The 18,437-nt window shown below is 36.5% G+C and overlaps 2 protein-coding genes across 5 annotated transcripts in view; one reads left to right on the top strand and one right to left on the bottom strand.

Moving 5' to 3' along the window:
* The window catches only part of EIF4E (eukaryotic translation initiation factor 4E), a 151,003-nt gene extending 150,122 nt beyond the window's left edge, over positions 1 to 881 (bottom strand). Inside the window, exon 1 of the mRNA XM_050790665.1 lies at positions 878 to 881. The gene's annotated coding sequence lies outside the window, so the exon portion shown is untranslated. The remainder of the gene's footprint in view (positions 1 to 877) is intronic.
* METAP1 (methionyl aminopeptidase 1) overlaps positions 1 to 18,437 on the top strand; it is a 99,963-nt gene that overhangs the window by 72,399 nt on the left and 9,127 nt on the right. For all 4 annotated transcript variants that reach the window (XM_050790648.1, XM_050790645.1, XM_050790649.1 and 1 more), the window contains 6 exons: positions 682 to 742; positions 4,618 to 4,709; positions 6,294 to 6,377; positions 9,110 to 9,248; positions 11,352 to 11,483; positions 14,897 to 15,040. In XM_050790648.1, coding sequence (XP_050646605.1) covers positions 682 to 742; positions 4,618 to 4,709; positions 6,294 to 6,377; positions 9,110 to 9,248; positions 11,352 to 11,483; positions 14,897 to 15,040 — 652 coding nt within the window. The remainder of the gene's footprint in view (positions 1 to 681; positions 743 to 4,617; positions 4,710 to 6,293; positions 6,378 to 9,109; positions 9,249 to 11,351; positions 11,484 to 14,896; positions 15,041 to 18,437) is intronic.

The raw sequence follows: 18,437 nt of genomic DNA, 5'->3' as shown, positions 1-18,437 counted from the left end.
CCGTATTATGGATAGTGCATCAACAGATGCGGAACCAGGAGGTATGGAGGACTGACTGTATTACACTTTTCTAAAATTATTTTATTATGATATATTTCTCCCTTAATTTAGATATGGCTTTTCTGCCACTCTTTTCGCTTCCTCTATTCTTGGCGGATAAGAGTCGGAGTTTTAATGTAAGAATTCATTCAAGTTGAAATCTATTTGTCACCCTTAAATATTTAAATTCTCTTTACTGATTTTTTTTTTTTTATAAAAGGAATACATCTTTAATCTTTAAAATTTGGAAAAATAGGAAAAACATAACAAAATCTTCTTAATTCTGCCTCCTAGAGATAATGACTAGAAACGTGTTGGTATATATTTACTTTGAGACATGATTTTATTGTTGTCAGCTTGCCAATTTCTTTGGAATAACATGGGTGTCTTGTTATTAGTCTTTGTCTAATTTTAAATCCTTAATGGCCTTGACCACTTTCCCCCTTTCTAAAATACCCGGTGAAAGGGGTGGCATTACCACTAGGAAAAGTAAAGCATAATATTAATGAAATATATATCTGTTATAATATTTAAGGTGCCATTTAAAACTTTTAAAAACTTTTGAATGGACTTTTTTTCTGCCCAGTTTTATTTATTTTTTGTTGGTAAATCAGTTTTAACTAACTTCTTTGATGTTTTTAGATGCCAACAAGGCCAGTGCCAAGTTATATTCAAAGACCAGATTATGCCGATCATCCCTTGGGTAAGCTCTGCTATGTTGATGACTACTGCAAAGGGAAGGAATGCTTTTCTTGTAGAAATTTTTCAGTGCTGGACTTCTAATAAATGTGTTTTCAAGCAGCATTAGAACATTAAAGATAATTAAAGATTCTTGCCCCCCCCCATTAGAAATCTACCTACCTCTGAAAGCACTATGTAGCTGTTAAAGACTATATTTAAAATAATACTGTATTTTATGTTGTTACAACAACTTCTAGACTTACTAAAAAACAGTTTTAATTTTAATATTCCCTCCTATCTAAATTAAACAATATCTATTTAGGTAAAAGTGGATGGTAGAGACCTGAGTGAATGCATAACTAAAGACTTTGGACTGTAACATTAACAGAAGTAGTAATGGTGGTGATAGTGATAGTAATGATGAGAATGATATGATGATGGTTCTCTAATAATAACTGATATTTATTTTTGCTTAACTGTGTGTCAGGCACTGTGCTAAGTTCTTTGCACGTGTTACTACATTTAACACTTTCAACATTGCTGAGGTAGGTTCTGTTGTCTTCTCCATTTTTATAGATAATGATACTGAGACACCCAGCGAAGATAGGTAATTTGCAACACAGGTCAGTGGAACAGTCTCTGACCTTAGGGCCTGTACACATAATTAATTTAGACTTTGTGAAATTACTGATTTTGCATGTCAAAGAGGATCAACTCTCAGCAATTTTGTGTGATTTTATCTACCAAGTTAAGCTATCTTTGCTTTGTTCTCTAAGAAGTGGGGAACAGTATTACATACATTCTTATGATTATCATTTTAAAATTTTAGTTAAACCCTACTATTTCAAAAAAATTTAAGGGAAAGATAGTCTAAATGATAGCATACTGTTGAGGATGTATAATTTCATTATTTTTCTATTTAATCTTAAATGTAGTATTAGCTTGTATTTAAGAAAAACAAGCATAGACAAGGTAAATTCTAACAAATGTTATGCAGTGAAAGTAAGTTCTAGTCCTTAGAGGTAACTGCTATTCCCCTTTATATACAGAACTTTTCAGAACTATTCTGTATGTGTAAGCACATTAGGACCCCGTCCCTGCCATCTATACACAAATAGAAAAAATTATATATACCTTTTTACTTTGCTGTATTTGCTTAATATGTCTTACAAATGTGTCATATAAAGCCACCTCCTTTTTAGTGAATGAAGTATTCGGTTATGTGGATGTATCATATTTCGTAAGCCAGGCTCCTACTAATGAATGTTTAGAGCATTTCGAGGTTTTTGCTTATTGCAATTTGACGGCAGTAACTACTCTTATATTTATATCTTTGTCCATGTGTCAAGAGTATTTCTATAGGTTGATAATCTAAAATAGTGGGATCAAAGGATACATACATTTTTGATTTTGAGAGATATTACAAATTTCAGAGATTTTTCCAGTTGTTACTTCCATTAAAAATACATGGATGTCTCTTTTCTGCTATGTTTTTCCCCAGCATAGTGTGTTACAAAGCTTTATGATCTTTGCTAATCTGAAAGACAAAAAATGTTATTTTGCTATTATTTTAATCTGCATTTTAAAATTATGAGTAAGGTTGAGCATCTTTTCATATATTAAAGTCATTTATATTTTCTTCCCTTTTGTAATGTTTATTCATATCCTTAAGCTTTTTTCCCTGTTAGAGTACTAGTTTTTTCCATATTGATTTATAAATGTTCTTGGTATATTAACAAAAATAACCTTTTGATGTATGTTTTTAAAACTTTTTTTCCAATTGACTGTTTATGTTTTGTCATAACATTTATTACAGACTTTGAGTATCCTAACATAGTAAAATTTATCAGTGTTTTATTTTACAGTGTGTATGGCTTTATGACCTAGAAAGACCTTTTTGGTGCAGAAGTTATAAAATATATATTCCTATGTTTTCTTCAGCATTTTTATGGTTTCAGTCTTTTTTATGTATGATAAAAATCATTTATAGATCTGAAACTTACTTGGTATAAGGAGTTAAATAGGGATGCAACTTAATTTTTTTTTCTTGGAAGAATACCTGGTTATTATTTAAAACCAATTATTTAAAAAAATCAGCCTTTCCTTACTGATTTGAAGTGCAACCTATATTGATGTGTTATGTTCTCACATGTCTTTGGGTCTGTTTCTGGATTCTATTCTGTTTCACTAACCTATTTGTCTAATCATGTACCACTGCCAAACTCTTAATTATCCTAGCTATATATATAATGTTTAAAATTTGGTAGGCCTTGTTGCCTCTACCTTTCCTCTTTTTCAGAATTTTCCTGGCTATTCTTGCATGTTTGTTTTTCCATGTGAAATTTAGAATCAGCTTGTCTGGTTCTCAAAATTATCCTGTTGACTTTTTTTTATTGGGATAGTATTAAATTTATAGATTAATTTTGGAAGAATTGACATCTTTACAATATTGAGTCTTCTTGTCCAGGAACAGGGTATGTTTTTAAAATTTTATTTGACTCCTTTTATGTCTTTCAGTTGGGTTTTCAGATTTTCTTTATGTAGGGATTTTATTGTTAAATTTATTCCTGGGTACGTTATCTTTTTAGTTGTTTTTGTACATAATAGCTTCTGTATTTTTTAGCTCATTATTTGTACGTGGGAAAGTTATTGATTTTGATAAATTTGTCTTACAATATGCCAACTTGCTGAATTCTTATTTCTGGTCATTTACCAGGTGATTCTTCTGTTCTAGAGATATTTAATCATATCTGAAAATGATAAGAATTTTGTCCTTTCCTTTCTAGTTTTATATGTCTTATTTCTTCCTGTTGTTAATTTCATCTGCTAGTATTGCCAGGTGTTAAATAATAGTGCCGATAGCGGGCATTCTGTGATGTTGGTTCTCAGTTTGAGATTTATATTTATCATGTCAAGGTGGTAGCTGGCCATGTTATCAGAATTAACTTTCCTTCTAGATTAGTATTTACTTTTACTTTCTTAATTTATGAATGATGAATTGGATTAATAGATTTGCCAGTATTGAACTATCCCTGCCTTCTGGTACGAATCTCACTTGCATCCTGATGTATTGTGTTTTTTTGGATTCTGTTTGTTAATATTTTATTTGGAATTTTTCCATTAGTACTTGTAAATAAGATTAGTTGATGACACTATTTTTGTTAGATTTTGAGTTAATTGCTACCCTGGCTTTATTACTTTTCATGTATGTAAAACTGTAAGTTAACAAATTTTATTCGTGAAGATTTTTAGGGCAATAGTTTTAAAACTTTTTGAAGTTGGAAATGACTTTTATAGCATGATCTTTGTATTTGTATATAAATTAACAAAGATTTAATGGCAGCACTTATTCCTACTCCTTATAATACAAGTATAATACTTTGTTATGCCATTCTAATATTTTCTATCCCATTTATTTACTTTTAAAAAATGTTAAGTGTAGCCCAATAAAAGGTCACAAACTGGAATTTGAAAAACGCTTGCTTTGGTTCCTGTTTCAGAAAATAGTGTAATTAATTCATCAGTTGTTGATGTATAGTTGCTTCATGAGATGATTATGAAAGTTATTTGTAAATTCTATGGTACTTTTCATATGTGTATCATTTACTGAGTTTGATTATCACACTGCCTGGCATATAATAAGTACTCCATAAGTATTGGCTGATTTCTAATAGGTCTGAAAATTTATCCTTTATAATTTTTTCTTTAATTGGTTTAGCAAGTTTCCCTTTGATGTTGAAAATGTTTTTTAAAAAAATCTAACCTAGACCATCCCAAATTATGAATTACTGTTGTGTGAAACAGACTACTGTTTTTATGCCACAGGTATATAATTATGCAAATAAATATTACATTTTTGCATTCATTTTGGTTTTACTTACCGGTTTTTCATTCCAGGAATGTCAGAATCCGAACAGGCTCTTAAAGGTACTTCTCAGATTAAATTACTCTCATCTGAAGATATAGAAGGGATGCGACTTGTATGTAGGGTAAGAGTTATTTTTTTGCCATGGGGTAGGAAATGTTTAAGCAGTACTTAGACATGAAGTCAGTGGTTTGCTGATTTATAAAGATAGCAAATGTTATATTGTTAGACTGACTAACCATGCTTTTTTTTTTTTTTAACTTTTTTTTGAGACTGAGTTTTGCTCTTTCGCCTAGGCTAGAGTGCTGTGGCGCGATTTCTGCTTACTGCAACCTCCGCCTTCCGGTTTCAAGCGATTTTCCTGCCTCCCGAGTAGCTGGGATTACAGGTGCCCGCCACCACACCTGGCTAATTTTTGTAATTTTAGTAGAGACGGGGTTTCACCATGTTGCCCAGGCTGGTCTCGAACTCCTGACCTTGTGATACGCCCGCCACGGCCTCCCAAAATGCTGGAATTACAGGCATGAGCCACCATGGCTGGCCTTTTTTTGTATTTTTAGTAGAGATAGGGTTTCACCATGTTGGCCAGGCTGTTCTCTAACTCTTGACCTCAGGTGATCTGCCTGCCTTGGCCTCCCACAGTGCTGGGATTACAGGCATGAGCCTCTGTGCCTGGTTTAGCCACGCTTTTCATTAAACTATTGTTGGTGTATAATTTTAGTCAACAGTTGTTTTCTTCTTAAAAGCCTGTTTAGGAATTAATCTGATGGATAGTCTATAGATGACAATCCTTTTCATTTATTTTCTGTATTCTTTTTTAAAAGAAACAAATTCTTTATGATATTTAAAAACATCATGTCATTTTATTTTCACAAGTCATCATAACATAGGACAAAGTTTAAGGTTCAGAGGGTTATGCTATTGGCCTTTTTGTGAAATACCTGTGATGAGTGATAGTAGTGGTTGGTACTTACCAGGTGAAATCACATATTTATTCTGAAGAAAAATATAATACATTGGTATTATTCATTTAGATAAGATTCTTAAGGTTTCTATTCAGTGCTTTAAAGTGATTTGATTCTAATTTTGTTTGATATTCTGGAGAACTTTCTATTCCTATGACTTACTTGCTGTGATTCTTTGAGGAATTCATTTATCTTTTTTTTTTTTTTTGAGAGAGGGTCTTGCTGTCACTCAAGCTAGATAGAGTACAGTGGCACAATCATAGATCATATAGATCATAGCTCATAGCTTACTGTAACCCCAAACTCCTGGGCTCAAGCTGTCCTTCCACCTCAGCCTCCTGAGTAGCTGGGATCACAGGCGTGTGCCCACTACACCTGACTACTTTTTTTTTTTTTTAAGAGACAGGATTTCACTATGTTGCCCAGGCTCATCTGTTCTTTTTTCTTTTCCTCTACTTTTCCCCATTATAGAAATGAGAGAAGACTACCTCTATCATTTGATGATTGTTTAGATTACTTAGGATGTATATTTTCACATAGAAATCAGCCAAGCTTACTGCTGCTTGCTCGTTAGCCCAATTTTTATATAAAATTTGTCTGTTTTTATGTATTTTTATATATTTTCTATAAAATTATAATATTCAAGGGGAGATTAATTTTTACCAATCTTCCACAAACAGTAGAAGGGGTATAGATTTCTATTTCTGTGTCTTTTTTTAATGTATGGTGTTCCTTTTATACAGCTTGCTAGAGAAGTTTTGGATATTGCTGCCGGCATGATTAAACCAGGTGTAACTACTGAAGAAATAGATCACGCTGTACACTTAGTAAGAACTTCACTTTTTTACTTTGAGAAATTTTGTTACATTACTTGATGCTTTGAACTTAAACATTAAGTAGACAAATTCTGAGTGTCTAAGGTAACTTAGGTAAGTTCATTTGAAAGCAAATTTTTGCTTTGTTTCAAATATGGAAAACATTCAACAGTCATTATTCCCATCTTTAAGAATCTATAATATTAAGGTCTGAGGTAAGCTTGAAAAATACCTTGTTTCTGAAACAAGATATTCATAATAAGCATTTCAGTTGCGCTTTTATAAAATGATTGATTTTATCTGCTTTAAATAAATCCTGCCACTACAGACATCTAATATTCTGAAATAAAAAAAAGAATATAACTTCTGATGGTAGATTAGTTAAATGTTTCCTTTTATATCTATAGTGTCAAGGCAATGAACAGTCCAGATAAATATTTGTAGTAAGTATAGGGATTAAAAATAAATAAATAAAGATTGTCTGTCCATCAGAGAGAGACCTTAAGACTTTAGTAGATGAGTGTACACATTATATGAATTAAAAAGAAATGAGTGATAAGTAGTTAATATATGGAAAGCAGATCTCAAACATGTTCTAGTAAACAAATGCAAATTATAAAGGCCTAGTAAATTTGTATTTTTAAAGATGTTTCTATCCGTTGCTTGTGTGGAGTGATGAAACTGGTCCTCTCTTCTGCTTGGTGATGGTATTGTAAATTGGAAGAACCCTTTTGGAAGGATTTGACCATGTATCTTGAGCTATGAAAATGTTTATAGATTTTTTATTCAGAATCTTATTAATCCTGACTTTTGGGTATTGTTTCATATGTTAGTATAAGATATATCATATGCAATAATAGCATTTTGAGTATGTTCTGTGGGCCAGGTGCTCAAGTGCTTCTTTTATATTAACTCGTTCGTCTTACCAACAACCCCTTGAGGGTAGGTACTATTGTAATCTCCATTTTATAGGTAAGGAAACTGAGGAGGAGAGAGGTTAATTAAATTGTCAAAAGTTACATGACTTGTAAATGATGGAATTGGCATTTTTTTTTTTTTTTTTTTTTTTTTTTGAGACGGAGTCTCGCTCTGTTGCCCAGGCTGGAGTGCAGTGGCCAGATCTCAGCTCACTGCAAGCTCCGCCTCCCGGGTTCACGCCATTCTCCTGCCTCAGCCTCCCGAGTAGCTGGGACTACAGGCGCCCACCACCTCGCCCGGCTAGTTTTTTGTATTTTTTTAGTAGAGACGGGGTTTCACCATGTTAGCCAGGATGGTCTTGATCTCCTGACCTCGTGATCCGCCCGTCTCAGCCTCCCAAAGTGCTGGGATTACAGGCTTGAGCCACCGCGCCCGGCAAAATACTGTTTTTGTTTTGTTTGTTTTTATTTTTTGTCTTTTAGACAGAATGTCATTCTGTCACCCAGGCTGGAGTACAATGGTGCGATCCCAACTTGGGTTGCCTCCCAGGTAGCAGGAAATACAGGCACCCGCCACTGCGCCTGTCTAATTTTTGTGTTTTAGTAGAGACGAGATTTCACCATATTGGCCAGGCTGGCCTTGAACTCCTGACCTCAAGTGATCCGGTCACCTTGGCCTCCCAAAGTGCTGGGATTATAAGCATGAGCCACTGCGCCTGGCCGGAATTGGCATTTTCAATCTAGAAAGCCTAATTCTGTATGCTCTAAACTATTATTTGTAATGCTATGAGAAGCAGAGAAGTATATTCCTAAATGAGGGAAAAGCCACAAATGTAGTTATTGGTTGTAAGATTTTTTTTTTTCTGTAATTGAGGAAACTTCACATTAATTTAAATTTCCAGTAAGAATGAAATTGCTAGTAAAATCATGGTATATTCTACATATTCTGCAAATGGTGTATTGTGCAACCATTAAAAAATATTAGCCTGAAGACTAGAGCAGGATGGAAACAGAAATTATGTATGCTGTGATTACTACTGTGTAAAAGCATCCAGTAAAGTAAGACTTGTTATGGAGAGCAGACCATGTTTTTCTGTAAGAGTTCTTTTGTTGTTCCACTGAATGTGGTTATTAAAATGTCTAGAAGTACTTTACCATTTCTTAATTATGCTAGTAGTAGTCATTTTTGGGGCATAGTGATACAGGCTTGTTTCAACATAAAATTATAATTACATAAAAAATGCTTGTTAATATTTACTTAAAATATATTTTTACTTTGATATATTTTTCACAAGGACTAGTTAATTCTAAAGTAAAATCTTCATATGTGGTAATATTTATATATATATTTGTAATAGAGGTTGAGTATCCCTTATCTGAAATGCTTTGGACCAGAAGTGTTGTGGATTTTGAATTTTTTTGGATTTTGGAATATTTGTATTATACATAACTGGTTAAGCATCTGTAATTTCAAAATTTGAAATTCTAAATTCTCCAATGGGCATTCCTTTGAGTGTCCTGTTGGTGTTCAAAAAGTTTCGTATTTTGGAGGATTTCAGATTTTTAGATTAGGAATACTTAACCTGTATGTCATTTTAGTTTTCCTTTGTGCAGTTACCAGTAAACTGGTTTGTATATGTGTACCTGACTGGCACAAACCCTGTTGTATATTGTTTAAGATAATATCCACTACTGTTACTAAAATAAAATATTAAGTTCTTTATAATGACATGTGTCCAGCTTTTTTCACATTTTTCAAATTTTAAAATCTGTAATTTCATACAGATTTTTCTTTATATATTCCAAATTATTTTTTCTGTATTATAGGCATGTATTGCAAGAAATTGCTACCCTTCTCCCTTGAATTATTACAATTTCCCAAAGTCTTGTTGTACATCAGTGAATGAAGTCATTTGCCATGGAATACCAGACAGACGGCCCTTGCAAGAAGGTGACATTGTTAATGGTAAGAAAAATATGTTACTTTCATCACCATGGGCAAAGAAGCAACAAAGCTTGGGGGAATCTGACAGTGACTTGTGTTTTCTTGACTTGCTTCCTGTACTTACTCTTTTTCCTTTTTAAAATTCAGTATCACTAACTCTTAAATCTATGGAAAGCTCTCTCGTGGTTTTGTGCATTTTGCTTTTAAGATACTTCTGGTGTGATATGTTTGGTGCAGTGTGTATTTCTTTAATGCTTACCTCATATGTGATTGATTAGGTCAAAGATGTCGGTGAAATGTGGAGTCTAGTTTTTTTTCCCCCAGAAGTTCATTAATGGTTTTGAAGAGACCAGGGCAGGCTTTGTTATAGATACAGGAAAACCCTTCATAATATATGAAGACCTAAAGGAAAGCTGAAAATCTTGCAGAAGCGCCTTACTTGAGTGGAAGTAGCTTTAAAGACCCCTATGTTAAGCTGCCTTGGGAAGCTACAAGTATAGAGAGTGGAGGAAGTAGCTTCAAAGACATTATTCCTTTTCTTTTTTTTTGAGATGGAGTCTCGCTCTGTTGCCCAGGCTGGAGTGCAGTGGCGTGATCTCTGCTCACTGCAAGCTCCGCCTCCTGGGTTTTCGCCATTCTCCTGCCTCACCGTCCCGAGTAGCTGGGACTACAGGCACCCGTCACCATGCCCGGCTCATTTTTTGTATTTTTAGTAGAGACGGGATTTCACTGTGTTAGCCAGGATGGTATCGATCTCCTGACCTCGTGATCCGCCCGTCTTGGCCTCCCAAAGTGCTGAGATTACAGGCGTGAGCCACCGCGCCTGGCCAGAAGATATTAATGAAGGCTTTCCTAGATGGTATTTGTTTTTGTTTTGTATATCATTTTATTTTTTGGAGACAGGGTCTGTCACCCAGGCTTGAGTGCAGTGGCGCCATCATGGCTCACTGCTGCCTCGACTTCCTTCGCTCAGGTGATCCTCCCACCTCAGAAGTAGACAAGACTACAGGCTCATTGCTACCATACTCAACTCATTTTTTGTACGTTTTGTAGAAGTAGGGTTTTGGCATGTCGTTCAGGCTGGTCTCAAACTCCTGGACTCAAGCAGTCTGCCCGCCTTGGCCTCCCAGAGTCTTGGGATTACAGGCATGAGCTACTGTGCCTGGCCTAGATGTTATTTTAATATTGATGAAATTAGACTCTTTGTTAATAAGATATCTTAAAGGAACTGCCTATCAAATGAGGAAGCATGAGCCCAAGTGTTAGAGGCTGCAGATAATTGACTGATTGTGATGCTAGCTGTGAATGATAGCCAAAATTTAACTATGACACAATTTTTATTAGAATTGCTACTGCTTTAGTTAGGGTATCTGTTCATAAAGTTCCATAGGTTTTGAGGCCAACCCTGTTTTTCATATAAACCCTGTTATTTTTATTACATGCAGAATGTGTGAGGTTTTTCAGGAGTGTATGTGTTGTGCTAGAACCAAAATATCTATATTGTGATGTTATAGGTTGATTTAAATATATGGTTTAAAAATACTCAATGTGCTCTCTAGATACATTATAATGGTATAATAGTATATAGTATAATGGTAAAATAGTAATCTGTATTCTTAAACATGGGGACAAAGAGGAGAATGAATATTCACAAATAAGTGAAAAGCAAATGAGTTTTTAAAAAACAGGTGTAGAGCAGTGTAAATTTTTCTATTATTCCCTAGCAGGAGTAAGGAACTTGTAAAAGATAAATGAAAATGGTATTTTGTAGCAGTGTAGCAAAGTCTTCAATTTAATGTTACTAACTCTAGTAGTTTATCTTGCATGATTGTATCCCACATACATTTTTCTTTTGCCACAAGTGATACAATTTCTGTAAAAGTATAAAAACCTACTATCTGGCTTATGTTACTATGGCCATATTCCTGCTCTCCACAGTGAGTTCAGTTACATAAACACTCAGGGAGCTTCTGTTGGGCGATAACTATCTATCCATTGGTGTCTAATTTGAGAATGCAGAAGTTATCTTTTTCATTAAGTTGCTAGATGCTGTCATGTTGGAAAAGCACTTGAATTTTGAAATGAAAATAAGTATGGTCTTTATATTTGCACATTCTCTTGCAGTGGACATCACTCTTTATCGCAATGGTTATCATGGGGACCTGAATGAGACATTTTTTGTTGGAGATGTGGATGATGGAGCACGGAAACTTGTTCAGACTACATATGAGTGCCTGATGCAAGCCATCGATGCAGGTCAGCCTCAGTGTTGAGCACCTATTGGCAGTCCTGTGCGCTGATGGGCTAGGAGTGACAGGGCGCCACAATTCTGTGCATTCCTTGTAGTTTTGCCCCTGTTCTACCTGAGTTAGCTTTGGGTGTTAGCAGTAATGGGTGAAAGGATGATTTGGGAATCCCTTGGTGGAGATAGACCAGATGATTGGTTAGCATCCTTTGTTTCTTCTGTGATTTATCTTCCCTTTCTTTGCCTGATAAATGAAGAGGAGTGTGCAGATGGTTTTTTAGTGCAACTTTTATTCTATTTTTCAAATTCTTTCCACTACATAATATTATGTTCTCCTTATAAAAAATTGAAACTGAAGATTATAAGTGAAAAAATGTGTGATCCTCCTTTATACTTGCCTCCCCTCTTTTCTTATCTCTCTCTTCTCTCTGGAGATATCCCCTGTTACCATTTAGGTTTTTTCTCTCTCCTGTGCATTAATGCACACACGTATGTGTATGTGTTAAATTAGGTTAAATGGAATCATAGTATTTTTAATGTGTAACTGGGTTGTTTTTTCAACTGTCATAGAGATCTTTTCAAGTTAGCATATGTACCTACAGATATATATTTACCTCATTCTTTTAATGGCTATGTATTATATTCTGTAGTATTACAATTTGTGTAACTATTCTGTTGGATTTTGGTAATTTCCAGATTTCTTGCTATTGTAGTAATGGGTAGGGGTGTATTTCTGGAGGATTTTTCTCAGGCTGTCTTTGTACATAATAAACAACTTATCGAGGCTTTTTTGTTTAATCAATATCTTATGGGGATAAGAGAAGGAAAGGGGCTGGGCACGGTGACTCACTCCTGTAATCCCAGCACCTTGGGAGGCTGAGGTTGGCGGATCTCCTGAGGTTAGGAGGTCGAGACCAGCCTGGCCAACATGGTGAAACCCTGTCTCTCATAAAAATGGAAAAATTAGCCAGATGTGGTGGCGGGCGCCTGTAATCGCAACTACTTGGGAGGCTAAGGCAGGAGAGTTGCTGGACCTGGAAAGTGGATCGTGCCACTGCATTCCAGCTTGAGCAACAGAGCGAGACTCCATTTCAAAAAAGGAAAAAAAAAAGGAAAGGAAAGCTATTAACAGCATCTTGTTGGAGTTGTTAATAAATGGGCAAACAGCCTTCAAGTTAAATCTTTACCATTTCAACTTTATTATCCAGTGTACTATCTGCAACCCTCCCCAGTCTCCCCAAATCTTGATGTCATCAACAGAATAGTGAACAGGACAGAGTTCTTAGACAAACATACAGTTATCTCTAATAACATTGATCCAGTATTTTTATTGTTTTTAGTGCCTTCTTTAATGGGTATGGGAGATGAAATTTTTACTCAAGTTGGAGGAATGGAAATGATGGAATATGACATTTTTGTGTATCAGGTGAAATTTTGAAAACTTATTCATTGTTGATTATTTTAAAACGTTAATACAGGAGGTAGAATTGAAGAAATTTAATGTTTAGTTTGTCATTTGTGAAAGCTTAAGTTTGAAATAATTTTTAGAGTTTCTGCCAGATAATATAGTCAATGTTTCTATTCTTTTTGCTTCTCTGTGAGTCAACTGAAGAAACAAAAAAAAAAAAAAAAAAAAAAAAAAAAAAAATGAGATAGTTAGAATGCTGTTTTATATGACGTATGACTGGAAGGTGCCAGTAGTTTTCAGGAAAGAACGAAAGTAGCTAGGAAAGAACGAAAGTGGCTTGATCTTTTTTGGACAGTGCTATGAATTCCTTTGTATAAGTCATTTTTGCCCCCCTTTTTGCCCCTCATTTTGCACCCCTCTCATTCCCCCAGGTAGAGGGTTTGAAAAGCTGTTGAAATTAGGCTTCTTAAGTAGGGTTTCTTCGTCTATGCACTTAATGGCTTTTGGGCCTGATAATTTTTTGTTGTAGAGGCCTGTTCTGTACATGTAAGATGCTTCACAAGCATTCCTGGTCTCTACCCAGTAAATGCCAGTTATACGACACCCTGTGTTTGACAACCAGAAATATTAATATCTCTAGATACTACCCTTTGGGGCCACAGTTGGAGCAGTTTGAAAGTCAGGGAAGACTTCCCCTGTCACTCCATGCAACATGGATTACAATTTTGTTCCCCCTCCCACCCAGGCTGATAGGAAGGCCTGGATAGGAATGAAAGAAAATCATTGTGAAAGTCAGCATGATTTTTCAAAACCAGAAACCTCCTTCCTTCTCCCTCCAAAATCAAGCTGGAAGGTACAGTTAAGAGCAAGTAAAAATGTTAATTGAAGTGATTCTTTGAGCTATTTACCCTGAAATGGATGGGAAAGATACATTGTATCTGAACCTCAGTCTGGGAATCAGATAGCTGAGTAGGAGAGTGTAGAGAGTTAAGGATCCCCAGAGCCATCTTGAGGTTCCCTAGGAGTCTGACAGTGCCCAGCTCCTGAGTCTTAGTGTAAGGGAGAACCTTAATAGTGATGAGAACCACTTGTTTTGTTTTGTGTTTTATTGAAACACCAGTAAAAGTCATAAAAGCTAAACAGAGCAGAAAGTGTATATAGTGAGAAGTATCTTTCCTATACTGTACCTCTAGAATTGTCTGTAGAGGCAGCCGTGGAAAGTTTGAGAACGTTTTTGTGGGGATAAAGAAGCCCAGGGGAAGTAAGTCTTTCAGAAGTTGTCCAGGCTGAAACTCAGGACAATTCGTTACTTTTTGAACATTCCTTTTACTCCTAGTGCATTTTCTTATCTCTTCTGCTCACATAAATAGATGGAACACTTGGCCGTAGGGAGGGATGCGAAAAGAAGTATTTTCTTCTCTATTGTTCTCTATTGTTAAAGAAAGCAAAAGGTACCTACTTCCAACCCTTTAGTACTGTTATGAGTCTAACGTTTTTGGCATGAAAGGAGGAACTACGAATGCCGTTGGTTTGAATTAGAACTCTACCAGTTACTGGCTGTTTGGCCTCTCTGTGCCTCATCTGTAAGTTGAGGCATGGATGCATAAAAGTGTTTCAAAAGCTTCCTAGCGCAAAGATAGTAATTAACTTTTTTTTTTTTTTTTTTCTATTTTGAGACAAGGTCTCTCTCTTTTGCCCAGGCCAGAGTACAGTAGCAGGAACACTGCAGCCTCGACCTCCCGGGTTCCGGTGATCCTCCTACCACAGCCTCCCAAGTGTAACTGGGACTATAGGCATGCACCACTATGCAGGGCTAAATTTTGTATTTTTTGCAGAGACAGGGCTTTGCCATGTAGTCCAGGCTGGTCTTGAACTCCTGAGCTCAGGCGATCTTCCTGCCTTGACCTCTCAAAGTGCTGGGATTACAGGCATGAGCCACTGCACCCGGTTGATAGTAATTGATTAGTACATGTTAGTTATTATTAGTTTATCACGAATTTTCTCTTTTCCTTTCAGTGAAGCCTGGTGTTCGGTACAGGGAACTGGGAAACATTATCCAGAAGCATGCCCAAGCAAATGGGTTTTCAGTTGTTCGAAGCTATTGTGGGCATGGAATCCACAAGCTTTTTCATACAGCTCCCAATGTACCCCACTATGCCAGTAAGTACTATCTGGAGATTTGGTATAAGCTCACCATTTATTCAACAAATACGTATTCATACATTTAACAGTACCTACTATTTTGTATTCACTAGAGTAATCTGTTAGCTGTAATAGATAGAGTCCCAAAATGTGTATTTGCTGAAACACAGTGCAAGTTCATGTCTTACCCACATAATAGTCCAAAGAGGTGTGTTTGGTCACTGTGGGGGCAGGGCAGTTACTGTGTGACACAGGCTGTGTCATCTTCGACCTATGGCTTTCAAAGTCACTTTGGGAGTTGCCCTCCTGGCCAGTAGATAGTGAGGGTGTTGGGGGTTGAAGCTTGGAGGGGTATACTTGGGAGTTTTTAACAGTCAGCTGGAATTGGCATAAATCAAATTTATTTTCCATTGGCAGGAATTCAGTCACATGGCTGCATCTAAATGCAAGGGAAGTGGGAAAACGTAATTTAATTGTGTATTATGGAAGAAAAGTAACCTTATTTTGGTGAACAATCAATAGTCTGCCACAGGCCTAGCCTTTACTATTCTGATTCCTTAGGTGAAGTCAGTTCGTCTTGCTTGGTTTTAGTGCTTAATGTATGTCAGATCCTGTAATATTTGTTCATATAAATAGAGGGGAATAAACAAAGTACCTTTCCTCAGGTTGAGTGCCATATGATACAATAACAAAGAAAGTGTAAGATAGATAATGTCTTACAGAAATATTTTCTGTAGAGAGAGAAGACATGTACAGGAATGAATCTGTTATTTGGTGTTAGAAATGAAAGCTGTCCACAGTAAGTGACCTAGAAAGGAACTTAGCACATATATATTGAGCCACTGCTAGATAAACACTTTCATCTCCTTGTGCTTAATTTTTTTCATCTGTACAATAGTAGGGAATGGTACTTACTGTAGAATTGTTATGAGGGTTAAGTGAGATGATACATGGAAAGCACTTAGAACGCTGCATGAAAACAGGACACGAAAGCATTTAATCAATGACAGTAATATGTAATATCTCATTTGATCATCGCAACTCTGGATAATTTCTTAGCCCAATTTTTTTAAAGCAACTCTGTGCTTACAGAGGTAATTGGCTTGCTCAAGGTCACACAAACTAGTAATTAAATGCCAGACTAGCATTGATACCTGGGTTCTGTCTTGCTTTCTGGAGTCAGTCTTTTCTCCTATACATCATGCTGACGAGTAAGGATTGAAGAAATTTGGAGCTGGGTGCGGTGGGAGAACTAAAGAGTGGTTGAGGTTTTGGTTGGGTGGAGAGGAGAAAAAGCTTTCCAGTTGGTGGGTGAACATGAGTGCTTCAAATAGAGATGAACAGAGAAAATATAAGGTTGGCTGAGTTATATGTTAAGGACTAGCAGCAGGCAGTCCAGGTGTGTTGAATGCCAGACTGAAGAAATGTGACTTCTGTGTCGGAATCTTCAGAATTATTTTTGAGCAAAAGAATGGCATAATGAAGCTGATATTTTGAGAAGGCTAATTTGGCAGTGGTGACTAAGATGGATTGCAGGTGGGAGTTCTGAAGATAGTTGGCCTGATGGGCAGTTGTTGTTGTAGTTGAGGTATGACATAGTAAAATCCTAGACATGGATAGTTGTGAAGAGAAAATGAAATGAGTGAGCAACTTTTCTAAAGGAGAAGCTGGAGCAGTCATTCAGAGCAGGGGTCCCCAACCCCTGGGCCACAGACAGGTACTGATCCATGGCTTGTTAGGAGCTGGGCTGCACAGCAGGAGGTGAGTGGCAAGCAAGTGAGCTTTACCACCTGAGCTCCGCCTCCTGTCAGATCAGCAGAGACTGAAGACAATAATATTTATGGGAGAAGGGGATTTTGGTCAGTGGTTATAGTGTCAGCAAAATATGTTGCCACTGTTACACAAAAGATGTCATGTGAGTTTCCTATTAAAGCATTTAATTAGACATAAGAAACAATTATGAAAAGAGGAAAAAGGACCCAGGTGTACTTTACTTTATATAGTCATTTTGGGATAGGATCTCACTGTGTCGCCTAGGCTAAAGTGTAGTGGTGCAATCACGGCTCACTGGAGCCTTGACCTCCAAGAGCTCAAGCAGTCCTCCTACCTCAGCCTCCTGAGTAGCTGGTACTACAGGTGTGGGCCACCATCCCTGGCTGATTTTTATATTTTTATAGAGACAGGGTTTCTCCATGTTGCCCAGGCTGATATCAAACTCCTGGGCTCAAGCAGTCTGCTCAACTCAGCCTCCCAAGGAGCTGGGGTTTCAGGCGTGAGCTACCACACCCAGCCTTATATATTATGTTTATGAGGAGTCACATTTATATAAAACAAAATATGCTGTGGTCACTCTAGGGAAGTATTAAACAATTGAGGGTTTTTTTTTTTTTTTTGTATAGCAGAGATATCTTTTGAAATGTAAATCTCTGCTTTCGTTTGTAACTCTATATTCCTAACCCAAATGAGGGAAGAACCAGGAAATCGTTGTATAACATTCCTCCACTGCTTCTATGTGGGAGAAATCCTTGTTAGGTGAGAGTTTATTTGCTTCTATGTTTGAATCAATGGGTGGGAAGTAATGATGATAATATTTTACATTTAAACTGAACAGGCATACCTCTGAGATAACTGTTTTGTTCCAGACCCTTGCAATATAGTGAATATCTCAATAAAGCAAGTCATACAGATTTTTTGGTTTCCCAGTGCATAAAAAAATTACGTTTATACTGTAGTCTATTGTGTGTGTAGTCTTAACAATTCACAAACCTTGATTTAAAAATACTCTATTGCTAAAAAATGCTAACAGTCATCTGAGTCTTCAGCGAGTTGTAATCCTCTTGCTGGTGAAAGGTCTTCCCTTATGTTGATGGCTACTGACTGATGAGGGTGGTGGTTGCTGAAGGCTGAGGTTTGTATTACATTCTCACATTGTTAGAAATTCCTGAACCTGAGTAATTTATAAAGAAAAGAGGCTTAATTGGCTCATGGTTCTGCAGGCTATACAGGAAGCATGGCAGCATCAGCTTCCAGAGAGGCCTCAGGGAACTTACAATCATGGCGGAAGGCAAAGGGGGAGTGAGTGTCTCACATGGTGGGAGCAGGAGCAAGAGAGAGAGCACGTGGGAGGAGAAACAACCAGATCTCATGACAACTCATTCACTATACAGTACCAAGAGAGGTGGTGCTAAACCATTCATGGGAACTCTGCCCCCACGATCCAGTCACTTTCCACAAGGCCTCTCCTCCAACACTGGGAATTATATTTCAACATGAGATTTGGGTGGGAACACAGATCCAAACCATATCAGGGTGGTCGTGGCAATTTCTTGAAATAAGACAACAAAGTTTGTCACATTGCCAAACCATATCAGGGTAGTTGTGGCAATTTCTTGAAATAAGACAACAAAGTTTGTCA

The sequence above is a fragment of the Macaca thibetana genome, chromosome 5 (genome assembly GCF_024542745.1).
Source record: "Macaca thibetana thibetana isolate TM-01 chromosome 5, ASM2454274v1, whole genome shotgun sequence".
Taxonomy (NCBI): Eukaryota; Metazoa; Chordata; class Mammalia; order Primates; family Cercopithecidae; genus Macaca; species Macaca thibetana.
The sequence above is the reverse complement of the archived record's forward strand: the minus strand, read 5'-3'. Positions and strand labels throughout refer to the sequence as shown.